The sequence below is a fragment of the Podarcis raffonei genome, chromosome 9 (assembly GCF_027172205.1).
Source record: "Podarcis raffonei isolate rPodRaf1 chromosome 9, rPodRaf1.pri, whole genome shotgun sequence".
NCBI lineage: Eukaryota > Metazoa > Chordata > Lepidosauria > Squamata > Lacertidae > Podarcis > Podarcis raffonei.
This window is the reverse complement of record NC_070610.1, coordinates 71,454,721-71,470,490: the sequence shown is the minus strand read 5'-3', so window position 1 is coordinate 71,470,490 and position 15,770 is coordinate 71,454,721. Positions and strand designations below refer to the sequence as shown.

Here is a 15,770-nt window from a genome sequence, read left to right as displayed (position 1 = left end):
GTGTGTAGCATTAATGCACTGTGTCATTTTCACGTTAGAAAAGTCCTGCTGGATCAGACTAAAGAGCCAATTCTTCTCTCCCAGTGGCAATCAGATACCCATGGAATGCCCATAAGCACGAGTTCTTTAGACTCTTCCACTAAAGATCTACAGCAACTGTTATTCAGAGGCACACGGCCTCTGATACTGAATGTAGTACAGTCTAGGGATGGGGAGAAAATTGATTTCCTTTGCATTTAAAGGTGGTCTAGCTTCTTCTGGGAAGATGCAGCTGGTAGTCAGGGAGGTCTTTTCGCAGGGAAATGTGATACCTAGCTCTCCTTCCTGCCTGGTGCCCCACCCACTGACAGCCCTGGGTCCCTTTGGGCCATCCAAACTGACCCATGGAGATCTGTGGCTGTTTCAGTCCAAGTTGTCTGAGGCCCAGGTCCCTCCAAACAGGCCTGATTTGCATTGGGATTCGGGACAAATCTGGTGCACAGTGCCAGAGCCTACTCTTTTATTAGATAAATGTGCCACATTTGATGTGGAGAGTACTGTCAGAAAGAAGATGCTGCAGCAGAGGGACCACATAGGTCCTCTCTCTTTTATGTGCCAAAACCGAGCATTCTTAAGTTAATGTTTAAAATGGAATATGGTCCGGAGTCTGTCAGCACCCACCAGGGTCTGTTTGCCTGCTGAAGAAGCTTCAGATTATCTCAGTCAGGCCAAGGATGCATGCCCCCTGCCCCACTCCAAAATTAATGATTGATCAAAAAATCGGGAGTAAATAGATATAAGTGGCATGGCAAACTTTTCCGCCGCCTTTGTGAAGCAGCCCCCGGGAAGCAAACCGCGATCGTATCATTTCCCCTTTAAACTTGTGCAATTGTCAGGGGACAAAAATGAAGACCGTCATCATAACCGCCTTGCTGCTCATGTTAACGTATAGCCATGCAATCGAGAGAGGTAAGGGTTTTTTAAAATATACATATGTATGCAGGCACACGTTGTGTGTTGCTGCTGTGGAAACTTCCATTGGAAATTTTGGGTTGCCCCTGACAGCAAAGAGAAAGGGTTCGATTTCGTTCTTTCTAAGACTGTGTCAAGACCTTCATAATACGAGCAGAAACGTTTGAGAGGATTTCCTTGCGCTTGAACAAGAAATTGCTGTTTCAATGGGTTCGTAAACTACACTGATTGCTTCTGGTCCTTGCTTGGCAGTGAGAAAGAAACTCATTATCACTTGCTTGGGAAAAATGTGTTAAGCAGGTGAATTTGTAAGAGTGTTCTGAAGAGAAATACTCTCTCTCTCTCTCTCTCTCTCTCTCTCTCTCTCTCTCTCTCTGTGTGTGTGTGTGTGTGTGTGTGTGTGTGTGTGTGTGTGTATGAATTGCTTGGGCATTATATGAACTCCTAGATTGTGTGTGCCCACATGTATGTTAAAAGGTCTGAAAGAGACCCGTCCCAGGTCACAATTTGTGAAAATCATTTTGCTCACCTGCATGTATCATTGGCACCCCTGCTTGTTCAGAACTTAGAGGATGGAGACCTTTGAACTTCTATGAACCATTGGGTCCATTTAATTAATAAATAAAACAATTTATAAATTTTAATAAATATATAACATACAGTGGTACCTCAGGTTAAGTACTTAATTCGTTCCGGGGGTCCGTACTTAACCTGAAACTGTTCTTAACCTGAAACACCACTTTACCTAATGGGGCCTCCTGCTGCCACCGCGCCGCCACAACACGATTTCTGTTCTCATCATGAAGCAAAGTTCTTAACCTGAAGCACTATTTCTGGGTTAGCAGAGTCTGTAACCTGAAGCGTATGTAACCTGAAGTGTATGTAACCCGAGGAACCACTGTAATGTAATAAATAATTGAAATGAATAAAATTTGACGCTCACTCCCATTAGCCCTGGCTAGCAAGACCAATCATTATTTAGCTTCGAATATTTATTAAATTTGTGAGTCGCTTTATCTTGCCCAAGGCAAATCAAAGCACCGTACAACAAAAACAAAAACAAACACCACACATAGATACATTAAAACAGAGTGTTGGGGTAAAAACCTTCCACCCGCTTCTAATAGGCCACAGATAGTTAGAGTCCTGGTTACAGAGAAACGTTTTGCCATGGATACTGGAATTTGAATTCCAGCAACATCTGGAAGTTCCTCATCCTCATATTATATAAATGTCCAGAGTCCAGGCAGGCATGTCCATCCTCTGTATGTTCATATGGGTTTCACCTATCAAACCCCGTAAGCAGAACTCCCTTGCAAATACTTCCATTTGTACAATGGGGCTTCCCCTCTCCCCGAAACCTCTCTCTGAGGAATTCACCGTCACACTAGATGAATGTTCCATCTGCACAAGCGTATCAGTTTACCAGATTAAATGAGCCCACTCTCCTCCCACCCCAAGCACCTTGCACTGGGGCAGTCGAGAGAACCCCCCAGAAAAGCACATGGGAAGGATAGCTCCATCCAGAAAGCTGATGTGCTTCTGCAGGCAGAACATTCATCTCTGCATGACATCAAATTCCACCAAATGTCTGGAACAACAACTCCCGTATTCCTTGCCCATTTGCCATGCCAGCTGAGGCTGATAGGAATTGTCGTTCAGCAATATCTTGAGGGCACCAGGTTGGGGAAGCCTGAATTTGATATCCCCTCTAAAGATGAAACAACAGTTTCCTAATTCATCCTAAAAAGAATTCAACAAAGCTATTTCACTGAAACCTGAACCTCTACATGCACACAACCCCCAATTATGCTCACTGGTGGGTATAATATTTTTTTGTTATTGCTAATATAGAATTGAATTTAACAAGTGGCAAAGATTTCACTTGTAGAACTAGAGTTAAGCAAAGAGAATTTTTTTCTTACTATCTCCTGATTTACAAAGCCAGCCACCCACTCAATTCCTCTACCCAACACATATTTCCCAGTAAATACCAGTTCTGAAAAAGGATTTCTTTTAAAGCATTTTGACACAAAAGGAAAATATTAATTAAATATGAGAAGTAGTGGGAGAGGGAAAGAGGAGGGTAGAAGTCTCCTTGCAAAAGCGTGAGATTCCAGTAGAAAATTAATGTTGGATTAGAGAGCAATTCTAAAAGAAAGTTCAGCCAGGAAAGAAGTCTAAATGTAACCCCAATCTTGCTGCATTTGTAAAAGAATACCCCTCATGCAATACCTAATTTGTTTTTAATATGCAAGTCTGTCTTTAATGGTCAAATCTAAGATTGCTATCTGGAGGATCCAACATTGGCCAAGGCTGCTCTAAGACATCTTGAACTCCAATATTTATTTATATGCTCAGAGAATCAGAATAAGTATTGGTATCAATATAGTGCAGGCATGTCCAACAGGTAGATCGTGATCTACCAGTAGATCACTGGACGTCTGCGGTAGATCACAGGTAGATCATTGGCTCCCCCCAAAGAAGCTGAACAACTGTAGCTCCTCTAAAAAAAACCTCAACATTTTACTTCCTTCCTGAAAAAACTCAACTTTGACCTGAACCACAAAAAAGGGGGTAGATCACAGCCAGTTTTTAACTGTGAGCAGATCACAGTCTCTTGGGAGTTGACCACCCTGATATAGTCGATATCAACAATCCTTGAATTCAAGAGATAAATCATAGAATTATAGAATTGCAGTAAGAGACCCTGATGATCATCTGGTCCAACCCCCATTCAACACAGCTACCCCATAGAGGGATCGAACCTGTAACCTTGGCATTATCAGCACCACGCTCTGCTATCCAAACCAACTGAGCTATCCAAACAGGCAGCCTTCTAGCAACTGTTCAGATATAGCCTTTAGCATTTGAACATTCCAGTTGGCCTATCCCAGTATGCCAGCTGATGCAAAATTGTCCCCCTGTTTGCCCTTCACCTCACCACTCACCTGTGTTAGAACACTCTGCACCTCCAGGCATATCCTCAGAAATTTCTGATACTGAGTCCATCTTGCTCAGAATCATCTACAGTGTCTGTCCATGGTTCTCCAGAGTTTCAAGCTCAAGTTTCTCCCAGTCTTACCTGGAGATGCCAGGGATTGAACCTGGGACCTTCTGCATGGACCTTCTCCCCGAGCACGGAGCCAAGCTCAGACGCTGAGTGAAGGAATAGAAGTCCTTGGAATATAATAAGATGCCTTGGTCCCTCTAGCCCAGTAACTGGCAATGGCTATCCAAGGAGTCTCTCCCAACCCTAACTGGACATGCCAGGGATTGAATTTAGGACCTTCTGAAGACAAAAGATGCTCTACCACTGAGCTGTGCCCCCTTCTTCAGTTGCTAAAAGCACATTTTATTTCTAGGCGTTCCCAGGGCAAATGCATTATTTGGTGGAATTCCAACCACAAAAGGATGAACCCACCTTTGCCATGAGAATATTGTGCATTCTCTCTTCTTTTGATCTGCGTTCAAACACCAACAAGCTCTTTCTTTTAAGACCTTTTCAGCCATAGAACAATACAGCTCCCCAAGGCAAACGAAGGTGACAATTTCACGTTGCAAGTAGCTAACCAACAGGAACAGGGAAAACACAGGGAGCAGATTAGATGATAAAGAGCTAAATATGCACAGCGAAGGATTAAGTATTGAAGCTATTCATACTTTTTAAAAAAATGTGTTTTGGAACAAAAGAAAGAAAAACACTGTGGAGTCTGCTTAGAATACTTCCTTTGCTTCACCAGCACGTATATTAAAACTGGAACAAAACAATACAAATAAGTTCTACCTCCGCTGTCAGATACAGTGGCTGGAAGCTGCAGGAAGGGAGACCATTACTGCCCTCACGTCATAGCCAGGCCTGCCAGCTTCCCATAAGCATCTGACTGGCCACTGTGAGAACACAATGCTGTGTGAGATTTGCCTTTGGCCAGATTCAGCAGAGCTCTTCTTATGTTCACAGTGTGAGTCCCTCTTTTCTATTATTATTCTGCAATGTTACTTTCACAGCTGGCTGGAGAGATGAAGCTGCCATATTCTGAGTCAAACCTTTGGTCCATCTAGATCAGTATAGCTGCGTGACAGAGGCTCTTGGGCTCTGACAATGGGGGGCCTTCATTAGACCTTCTCCCAGAGGTGGTCAGGGGTGAGGAACTCCCAGTCTGTGGGTCAGATGAGGCCTGTGGTCCCTTTGAATGCAGCTCACCTCTTCCCAGACTCTGCAGGTGGAACGTTCCGCAAGCAAGGCATCAGGTCTTCCACCGGACTATGAAGGAGCAGCTTCCACCAGCCTGGCAACAAACATGAGAGTTATTTAAGGATGCATGGGATTCCACCTGCAGTCTTGGGTATGGGAACAGTGTGCTCTGCTTCTGTCCTATGGTTTGGGTGGCACTGTGGTCTAAACCACTGAGCCTCTTGGGCTTGTCGATCAGAAGGTTGGCGGTTCAAATCCCCATGATGGGGTGAGCTCCCGTTGTTCTGTCCCAGCTCCTGCCAACCTACCTGTTTGAAAGCATGCTGGTGCAAGTAGATAAATAGGTACCACTGTGTTTGGAAGGTAAACAGTCCAGTGCCGAGGGCCTTCTGGCGGTTCCCTCACTGCGAGAAGCCAAGCTACAGGGAACCAGGCAGAGGGCCTTCTTGGTAGTGGCACCCGCCCTGTGGAACGCCCTCCCACCAGATGTCAAAGAGAAAAACAACTACCAGACTTTTAGAAGACTGGAGGTAGCCCTATTTAGGGAAGCTTTTAATGTTTAATAGACTATTGTATTTTAATATTGCGTTGGAAGCCGCCCAGAGTGGCTGGGGAAACCCAGCCAGGTGGGTGGGGCATAAATTATTATTATTATTATTATTATTATTATTATTATTATTATTATTATTTTCCGTGAGTTCTGGTTTTCGTCACGGTGTTCCATTGCGCCAGAAGCGGTTTAGTCATGCTGGCCACATGACCTGGAAAGCTGTCTGTGGACAAAGGCTGGCTCCCTCACCATGCAAGATGAGCGCCGCAACCCCATAGTTGCCTTTGATAGAACTTAACAGTCCAGGGGTCCTTTACCTTTTTTTTTTTTTTGACCTTTCCCTTTGTTTCTCTCACAGTTGCAAGACAAAGATATCCTTGCACTGTTTTGAATCTGCGTTTCAAAATGCACAATTATCCTGCCATATAGTATGAGGGCGGTATTAGCACAGCTAGGCCAATGATATTTGGCAAGCTAGGCCAGAGATAGGGAATACAGTGATACCTCGGGTTACAGACGCTTCAGGTTACAGACGCTTCAGGTTACAGACTCCGCTAACCCAGAAATAGAACCTCGGGTTAAGAACTTTGCTTCAGGATGAGAACAGAAATCGCACAGCGGTGGCACGATGGCAGTGGGAGGCCCCATTAGCTAAAGTGGTACCTCAGGTTAAGAACAGTTTCAGGTTAAGAACGGACCTCCAGAATGAATTAAGTTCTTAACCCGAGGTACCACTGTACTTGGCCCTCCAGATATTGCTGAACTTCAACTCCCATCATCCCTGGTCATTCAACATGCTTGCTGAGGCTGATGGCAGCTGTAGTCCAGCAACATTTGGCAGGTCAAAGATTCCCCCACAGCTAAGCTAAGCAGTTATTGAGGGAGATGCCCCCCACCCCACAACTATGCCCACAACCAGGAACTGCCAGTGGGGAGGGGCTATTTGCAGCTGTGTTGCTGCCACCTACCAGAATGGGCAGGGGGTGGCAAGGTCAGGGCAGTCTGAGCACACAAGTCAATGTGGCACTCCCATTGGGATGCCCAAACTGCAGCAAGGTCTCCACAGCCCTGCCTCATCACTGTTGCAGGACATGGTAGCACTGCACTGTCTCTGCCAACTGAGAATTGGGGGGCCAGAGTTGCGTGCATGATGTCAGGACATCGAAGGAGCCAGAGGGTGGAGCTGGATGTGGCATCAACATGGCTCCTCCTGCTGCTGCCACTGGCTTAGGGCTGCTTCCCCACACCTGCTCCTTGGAAGCAGCAAGAGGAAGAAAAGCCGCCCACTGCCCCCCTCATTCAACATGGGGGTGCCCCTCCCCAAAAATATTGGGGGTCCCAAAAAGGGCTCGGACCCCAGGAGATGGCACCCTGGCCTCTGCCCACTGCTCACCCCTGCCTCTTGCCCTTACAGGCATTTCTCAAGAGAAGCAAATAAATTACAGTGGTACCTCAGGTTAAGTACTTAATTCGTTCCGGAGGTCTGTTCTTAACCTGAAACTGTTCTTAACCTGAAGCACCACTTTAGCTAATGGGGCCTCCCACTGCCGCTGCACCGCCGGAGCACGATTTCTGTTCTCATCCTGAAGCAAAGTTCTTAACCTGAAGCACTATTTCTGGGTTAGCAAAGTCTGTAATCTGAAGCGAATGTAACCTGAGGTACCACTGTATTTGCAATAGCTACACAACCCTAGGCGGGGATCTTCATCCCCCATGAATCTAAAGGTATATGCGGAAGGGGCTTTCAGTCTTACCCTTGCTTAGCAAATATAACGGGCTGCTTTCCATCTCACCACTTCTCCCTCTCTCGTCCCAACCACGGCCCCCTCAAGAGCAAAATGTATACAGTGGTACCTCGGGTTACAGATGCTTCAGGTTACAGACTCCACTAACCCAGAAATAGTACCTCAGGTTAAGAACTTTGCTTCAGGATGAGAACAGAAATTGCGCGGTAGCGGCGTGGCAGCAGCAGGAGGCCCCATTAGCTAAAGTGGTATCTCAGGTTAAGAACAGTTCAGGTTAAGAATGGACCTTCAGAATGAATTAAGTTCTTAACCCGAGGTGCCACTGTAGATGGAATGGGCCAATGTGTATGGCGGCGAAAGGGTGATGGGGCAGAACAAAACTCCTTTTCCGCCCCCTCCCCAAGGGCCAGGCTATGGACAAGCACACATCTCCTTTGTTAAAGGAGAAGATCGTCTGTCTACTTTGGAGAGGCTTCTTGTGTCGTTGCAAGTGCACCTCTCTGGTTATTTGGCAAACACATTAGTTCATGTGTTCCTGGGACAGAAGGCGTTCTCTCTATCGCTCTCATGCCCTCCCTCATTAAGCCTCAGAGTATTTTCCTGAGCCTAAAGACTACAAATTACATGGTAATTAATGCTTCAATTGCTTTGGAAAGGCAGTTGAAGTGATGCTCTGTTTTTATCAACGCTCTAATTGGATTTTCTTGATGTGATAAATGGAGAGGCCTCCACGTTAAGCAGCCAAATGTGTTTTCAAAGCCAGTAAAAGTTCCAGGAGCTTCTTCATCTGCAGCCTCTTTGACTAAGCTGTGTCCCAGGCCTAAGCAACAACTTCTTCTTCTTCTTCTTCTTCTTCTTCTTCTTCTTCTTCTTCTTCTTCTTCTTCTTGTTATTATTATTATTATTATTATTATTATTATTATTATTATTATATACCACTCCGCATCCAAAGAGCTTAGGGCATTTCACAAGGTAAAATAAGCCCACAGTGTCTATAAAGGTAAAGGTAAAGGTACCCCTGCCCGTACGGGCCAGTCGTGACCGACTCTAGGGTTGTGCGCCCATCTCACTTAAGAGGCTGGGGCCAGCGCTGTCCAGAGACACTTCCGGGTCACATGGCCAGCATGATGAAGCTGCTCTGGCGAACCAGCACCAGCGCAGCACACGGAAACGCCGTTTACCTTCCCGCTATAAAGCGATCCCTATTTATCTACTTGCACCCGGGGGTGCTTTCGAACTGCTAGGTGGGCAGGAGCTGGGACCAAAAGATGGGAGCTCACCCCACCGTGGGGATTCGAACCGCCGACCATACGATCGGCAAGCCCTAGGCACTGAGGTTTTACCCACAGCGCCACCCGCGTCCCCACAGTGTCTATAGTGTGCTCCAATGGCTCAATTTGCCATATTTTGCCTGGGGACCAAAAATGTTTTGCTTTTTGACCAGGTCATCATAATACACACACTCCCCGCCCCCCATCTCATTATTGTATCAAGAAAGGTTTGCAGGGTCTTTTTGTAGATGGTGAGGCAGAAGTGGCTAAGAGCTAAGCCACATTTTATCAGCATATATTTTTTGGAGAAATGTTCTGAGATTTCTTTCTTTTTCTCACCCCTCCACCCCTCCCCAGCCCCGACCTCTAAACAAGACTGACTTCTGGCCTTTTGTTCTCGTGTGTTTGCCAGTGACCTCACTTCCTGCCAGGGAAGTGAAGGAAGACCTGCCTTCTCAAAGCATCTTTAGCTAGTAGCTTCTGCTCTCTTCAATCATGCAAAGAGATACTTAACGAAATTGGCTAGAGCCAATAACTCAATAAATGGATTGCTTTGAGCACTTAAGCTGCAGAAGCCCATCTTACAGATATAAAACCACAGGCTTGAAGACATCACACCTAAGCCTTTCTTGTCCTGTCACCAAGTCAGTGTGGTGTAGTGGTTAAGAGCGGTAGTCTCGTAATCTGGTGAACTGGGTTCGCATCTCCGCTCCTCCACATGCAGCTGCTGGGTGACCTTGGGTCAGTCACACTTCTTTGAAGTCTTTCAGCCCCACTCACCTCACAGCGTGTTTGTTGTGGGGGAACGAAGGGAAAGGAGAATGTGAGCCGCTTTGAGACTCCTTAAAGGGAGTGAAAGGAGGGATATCAAATCCAAACTCTTCTTCTTCTTCTTCTTCAAGCCTATGACAATATTGTAAAATTGGTAATCTGTAGCCTAAATAGAGATTATCACCTTCGCAAAAATTACTCTTCAGCTTAAGAAAGGAAAACTCCATACCCTCCAACATTTCTTCGAGGAAAATAGGGATGTCCTATTAAATAATTCCAGTTACAGATAGGTAGCCATGTTGGTCTGCCATAGTCAAAACAAAAAAAATTTTTCCTTCCAGTATCACCTTAAAGACCAACTAAGTTAGTTCTTGGTATGAGCTTTCGTGTGCATGCACACTTCTTCAGATACGAAGCTCATACCAAGAACTAACTTAGTTGGTCTTTAAGGTGCTACTGGAAGGGAAAAAAAATTTTGTTTTGACTATTAAATAATGATGATGATTTTATTATTTATACCTCACCCATCTGACTGGCTTGCCCCAGCCACTCTAGGTGGCTTCCAAAATATATAAAAACATAATTAAACCTTTAACAACTTCCCTACACAGGGCTGCCTTCGAATGTCTTCTAAAGCTTATCTAGTTACTTATCTCCTTGACTTGGGGGGTCGCTAACTCCATACCCTCCGATGAAAATAGGGATGTCCTGCCATGCCCTCCAACATTTCTCCTATGGAAACAGAGGCGTCCTAAGGAAAAGCAGGACATTCTGGGATAAAATCAGAAACCAGGACGGCTTCTGTAAATCCAGTACAGTGGTACCTTGGGTTAAGTATTTAATTCGTTCTGGAGGTCCGTTCTTAACCTGAAACTGTTCTTAACCTGAAGCACCACTTTAGCTAATGGGGTCTCCCGCTGCTGCCGTGCCACCGGAGCACAATTTCTGTTCTCATCCTGAAGCAAAGTTCTAAACCTGAGGTACTATTTCTGAGTCTGTAACCTGAAGCATATGTAACCTGAAGCGTATATAACCCGAGGTACCACTGTACTTAGAGGGTCTGAAATTCTCAGAGTGGTTTAAGAATCAATCCCACTTCCCAGAAAATTCAGAGAATTGTAGCTCTGGGAGGCAACTCCTGCAGCCAAGCTGGTGCCAAATGTATTGTTTTCCTTTCATTTGGACCACATCAGGAGGCCGAGAGTGGGGTCCTGTCGTCTGGGCAGCCCAGGACTGCCTAATTTGCATCCCAGGGAGATCACTTCAGTGCTGCCAACACAGCACCCATGATTATTTGAGGGATACCATGACTGTTTAAAGTGGTATGGTACTGCTTGAAATGTAGAGTGCAAACGGGACCTGAGACTTTCTCCACAGCCCTGGCTAGCCACCCAATGCAAGCTCCTCCCCGATTATCCTGTGGATCCAGCAACTGTTTTTGTAGGCAAAGGTCATTAGAGCAGGACAATGACCCTGAGATAACTGTCCTTCTCAGTTGCACAAGACGGCCTTGACCAAACAGAAAATACGTGGGCAGGGTGTACTAGTCCTATGCCAGATTGAGAAATCCTTGCAGCAATTTACCAGAAATAAAAGGCATGTCAGTGCCAGAGTGATGCTCGCTTTATTAAGCTGTAGATAAAAACAGGCTTGTTGTTGCTGCTGCTGCTGCTGCTGCTGGATAGCATTTGTTCCAATTGCTGCCACTGCTACGCTATAAGATCTGTAAAGTCTCAATAATCTGTATCTCCCAGTCCTTATTGGTGATGCCTGAGAGTGAACCTGGGACCTCCTGTGTTATGATGATGATGATACAAATTAAATTAAAATTGTTATTAATTAAAATTGTATACTGTCCTTCATCTGTAGATCTCAGGGTGATTCACAGCATCAAAATAACAAAAGAACATAAAAAGAACAAAAGAAAAACACAAAACACATAATGAAACCAAGAACAAAAAAAGCACAAACGAATACTACTCCCCACACACAAACACATTTAAAAGGACATAGGATGTTAATCAGCCAAAGGCCTGGTTGAAGAGGCCATTTTGTCTGGTGCCTAAAGGTGAATACTGAACCTCCCCTGGGAGAGGATTCCACTAATGGGAATCCACTGCGTTCCTGTGTTGCCACCCACCAGATCTCTCGAGGAGGAGGCACACAAAGAAGGGCCTCAGAAGATGATCGCAGGGTGGAGGTCAGTTCACATGGAGACAGGTGGTCCTTGAAGTATTGTGACCCTGAGTCGCTTAAGTCTTCATTGGTCAAAACCAGCACTATGAATGCTCTGATTCTGTGATACCTCCTCTACAAAATGTCCCAGAGTTGTGCTCCCTTCTGCAGCACCACCGTCTCTCCCATGGCTACAATTCCAGAACCCAATTAACCCAAAACCTTGTGGAAGGGTCATAGCTCAGTGGCAGAACATCAGCTTTGCATGCCAAAAGTTCAAACCCTGGCATCTTCAGGTTAGCAGCGGTTCTCAACCTGTGGGTCCTCAGATGTTTTTGGACTACAACTCCCATCATCCCTGAGCTCTGGCCTTGCTAGCTAGGGATGATTGGAGTTGTAGTCCAACAACATCTGGGGACCCACAGGTTGAGAACCACTGGGTTAGAGGATCCCTCTGACTGCTACAAGGCAGACATTACTGAGCTAGATGGACCAATAGTGTGACTCAGTATGAGGCAGCGTCCTGTGTTCCTACCTATGTTACTGGACAGCTCAGTTGGTTAGAGCATGGTGCCGATAATGCCAAGGTTGCAGGTTCGATTCCCATAAGGGACAGCTGTGTATTCCTGCATTGCAAGGGGGTTGGACTAGATGATCCTCATGTTTCCTTCTAACTGTATGATTCTATGACTGATCTTCACAAAAGGAGCAGAAACTTTTGAAAACTTGGAACTTGGAAGCAAAAAAAAAAAATACTTGCAGATGTGTTGTTTGGATGGGGAGGACTAGCATACAAATCAAAACATGGTATGTATCTGCAAATATAGCCCAGGTTTCAATTCAAACAGTCTTCTTGGGAGAGAAATACTCCATGGAATTGAATGTAAAAGTGGATGCAAAAGCCACCACCATTTCCCCCAGATTCCCCACTTGCATTTAAACTGATGGCCGTCTCTCCGGAGGCCAAGCCAGCACACTTACGCAGCTACTCGGTGAGATTAGCTATTCATTAATAAGCCCTTCAGCACAAATGGAAGCTACGTGAGTTGCAATATTCTCTTTTGAGGTTTCATAATGGAGACGCAGTATGTTATTTCATTGGAATCATATTGACTTCTGTATGTTTCTCCAAGATATTTCCAGCCAGAACAATATGCGCTAGCAAATCCTCGCTCTTTCGACAATGTGCGTCGCGATAGTGCCCTCTTCGGGTTCTTACCGGAACAGAAATCTCCTTCTTCCTTTTGTTAACAGGCAAGGGGCAAGAGAAGCAACAGGATAGTCTAGACCCCAAACCAGCATGATAAGGCACATCTGTTAAGTGCGGGTTTCTCACAGTGGGCAGTACTACCCTCTGTGGGGCAGTGCAATTACCTGGGAGGGGGCGCTAAGAGGCAGGGGGCACTGAAGGTGTCAATGACTATGAGACTTTGAAAAGCTGGTATTACTGAATCAAGTTCATCAGTTTTGTTGAATAAATTAAACTAAATAGTTTCAACTGGATTTTCAATAAATGTGCACCTGTCAGGGAACTGCCATCGGAGCCAAGAGTGGAGGTAAGGCTCCCCAACGATGCAGGAGAAGGGACCAGCAGGGAGAGAGAGAACACTTCCTTTGGGGAAGAAAATCGGCGTGACACCAGGAAGAAAGGGGAGCAGGGAAGGACTTCGGAGAGATGGCTCCAAGACTCTTCCACAGAGACCAGCGGGGAGAGCCCAGGACCTCCGCTGGCCACGCCCACTCTGCACAGAAGACTTCCGCGCAGGGAGGCTAGGCGGAGACTTGGCGTCAAAGAGCTTTTATGTTGGAAGAAGTTCAGGAGACGCCCACTGACGGATTCTACCAGTGACTGAGACAGCCATGGAGAAAGGGCTGTCCAGCCAGGGAAAGGTTTAGCCAGACAACGTTGCCTAGAGCAGCAGCCCCCTTACGCACGAGTAACCCCAATTCCCTGTACAGCACCCAATTGTTACGGTCTTGAATTTCATTGTGTTGTTGTCTTCCTTAGTGGGTTGTGCAAACCGCTATTTTGAATAATGGTAGGAGGCATAGGGGATGAGTTTATGGGATGGAGGGATTCACCTTCTGTGACCCTTCTACCACCCCCTTGCCTCTTAGGAGTAGTGTGGAGGGGGCGACATAAACAGTTGCCCTGGATGCAAAATTGTTAGGGGCACAAAATTTCAACACCTGGTGCAGTCTCAATGTGCTTCTGTTGTTGGCCTCGGTCTAGTATACCTGAAGGAGCATCTCCACCCCCATCATTCATCCCGGACACTGAGATCCAGTGCCGAGGGCCTTCTGGCGGTTCCCTCATTGCGAGAAGTGAGGTTACAAGGAACCAGACAGAGGGCCTTCTCAGTAGTGGCGCCCGCCCTCTGGAACACTCTCCCCTCAGATGTGAAGGAAATAAGCAGCTATCTTCTCTTTAAAAGACATCTGAAGGCAGCCCTGTTTAGGGAAGTTTTTAATATTTAATATGTATTGCTTTTAACACTCGATTGGGAGCTGCCCAGAGTGGCTGGGGAAACTCAGCCAGATGGGAGGGTATAAATAATAAATTATTATTATTATTATTATTATTATTATTATTATTATTATTATTATTATTATTATAAAACAGCTTCTCCATGCAAACCAGGAAATGATCTTTCCCGACAACAGAACAACTCTTCTTTTCTTATCTCTGCACCTGCTCTCTCCTGGGCAGGGGTCAGTAACCTAAGGCCCATGGGCCACAAGCAGCCCGGGGGGGTCATTTAACTGGCCCACAAGCCACCCCCAAACCGAGCCGCCCACTCAGTGAGTCCCCGCACGCTGTGCTAAACCGGCACAGCGGGGCGCAGAAACTCGCTTTTGCAGCGCCGGAAATCGCACAGATGCAGACGCCGGAAATCACGTCTGCGCAGACACAAGAAATCGTGGGGGGGGGGAGCGTGATCCAGCCCATAGAGGGATCTCCACTGGAGTGAACTGGCCCAGTCAAGGTAAACCTTGCCAACCCCTGCTCCTGGGTGACATGAACACCTTTAGGCAGTTGAATGCACGTACCGTACATGCTCAGTACAGTTCCCTCCTTCCCACCCTGCTTTCCAAGCTGCCCTGGGCACTGGCAGCCCATGCTATGCCACTGCTCTTAGTGCTCCCTTTAGTTAATCCCACCTCCTCACAGGGGAACCATTGCTCTAAAAGAAGCTGGGTACCACCACTCAGGAAGTGGAACGCACAACACAAAATTGTAAAACAGGGTCTGAGTAAAACACTTTGATTTTTTCTCTACAGTCAAGCACTGTATAAATTTTATAAAATTCACAGGAATTCACTGTTGGACTTTCTCCTTTCCACTCTAATACCATCTTCAGCAGAACCTATATCCATTGTGAAACAATTTCAAATGTTCAATTTGGTGCAAGTATGGAGCAGGGATGAGGAGCCAGGAGCCTTCTAGTTATCTGTTGGACAACAGCTCCCATCTTCCCTGACCGCTGGCTGTGTGGGCTGGGGACGATGGGAGACAGAGTCTAACTACTTCCGAAGAGTCACTGATTCCACATCCCTGCCTGTAGAACTCACTTGCTTTGCAAGATCTTGCACTCATTCTAACTTTTCTCAAATGTTGCTTCAAAAAGACGAAGAATCCCGCCTGCTTCTTGCAGCTTTTGGTTCTTCATGGATTGCTTTTCTTTATTTATTTATAGACTTGAGTAATGCACCTTCAAAGTGAATATTATGTATGCTGCATTCTCTAACACTCCCATACTTTCTTATTTTCTTTTTATACTGCATTTAATGAACCTCTCTTTTTTCCTTTGCATCCTCCTCCATTTATTTTCAAGGAGCCGAGTCTACTTTTCACTCATTTGTTTCCCTTCGTTGAAAATACTGCTGGGAGCACCTGGATGGCGCCGATATGGTTGCTTTTAGTTTTACTTATTTTATTATTTCCCTGAAATACCATCTTCGCATTCTCTCCTCTTTCTCTATTCTCCATTTCTGTAGACTAACCTGCATTTTTAAGAATGCATATTTATTTTATCAGTCTTTTTTTCTAAGATGCTTGTTTTCCAAACTTATACAGACCAACTCAGTATTGATTATTCTTCTGTTCCTGT

The 15,770-nt window shown here is 45.7% G+C and overlaps 1 protein-coding gene across 2 annotated transcripts in view; it reads left to right on the top strand.

Annotated features, from left to right (window-relative positions):
* The first annotated feature begins 786 nt into the window (after positions 1-786).
* The window catches only part of GC (GC vitamin D binding protein), a 37,254-nt gene continuing 22,270 nt past the window's right edge, over positions 787-15,770 (top strand). Inside the window, exon 1 of one of the 2 annotated variants that reach the window (XM_053404408.1) lies at positions 787-948. In XM_053404408.1, coding sequence (XP_053260383.1) covers positions 885-948 — 64 coding nt within the window. In that variant the 5' untranslated portion in view covers positions 787-884. The remainder of the gene's footprint in view (positions 949-15,770) is intronic. The other variant, XM_053404409.1, reaches the window with a different exon arrangement.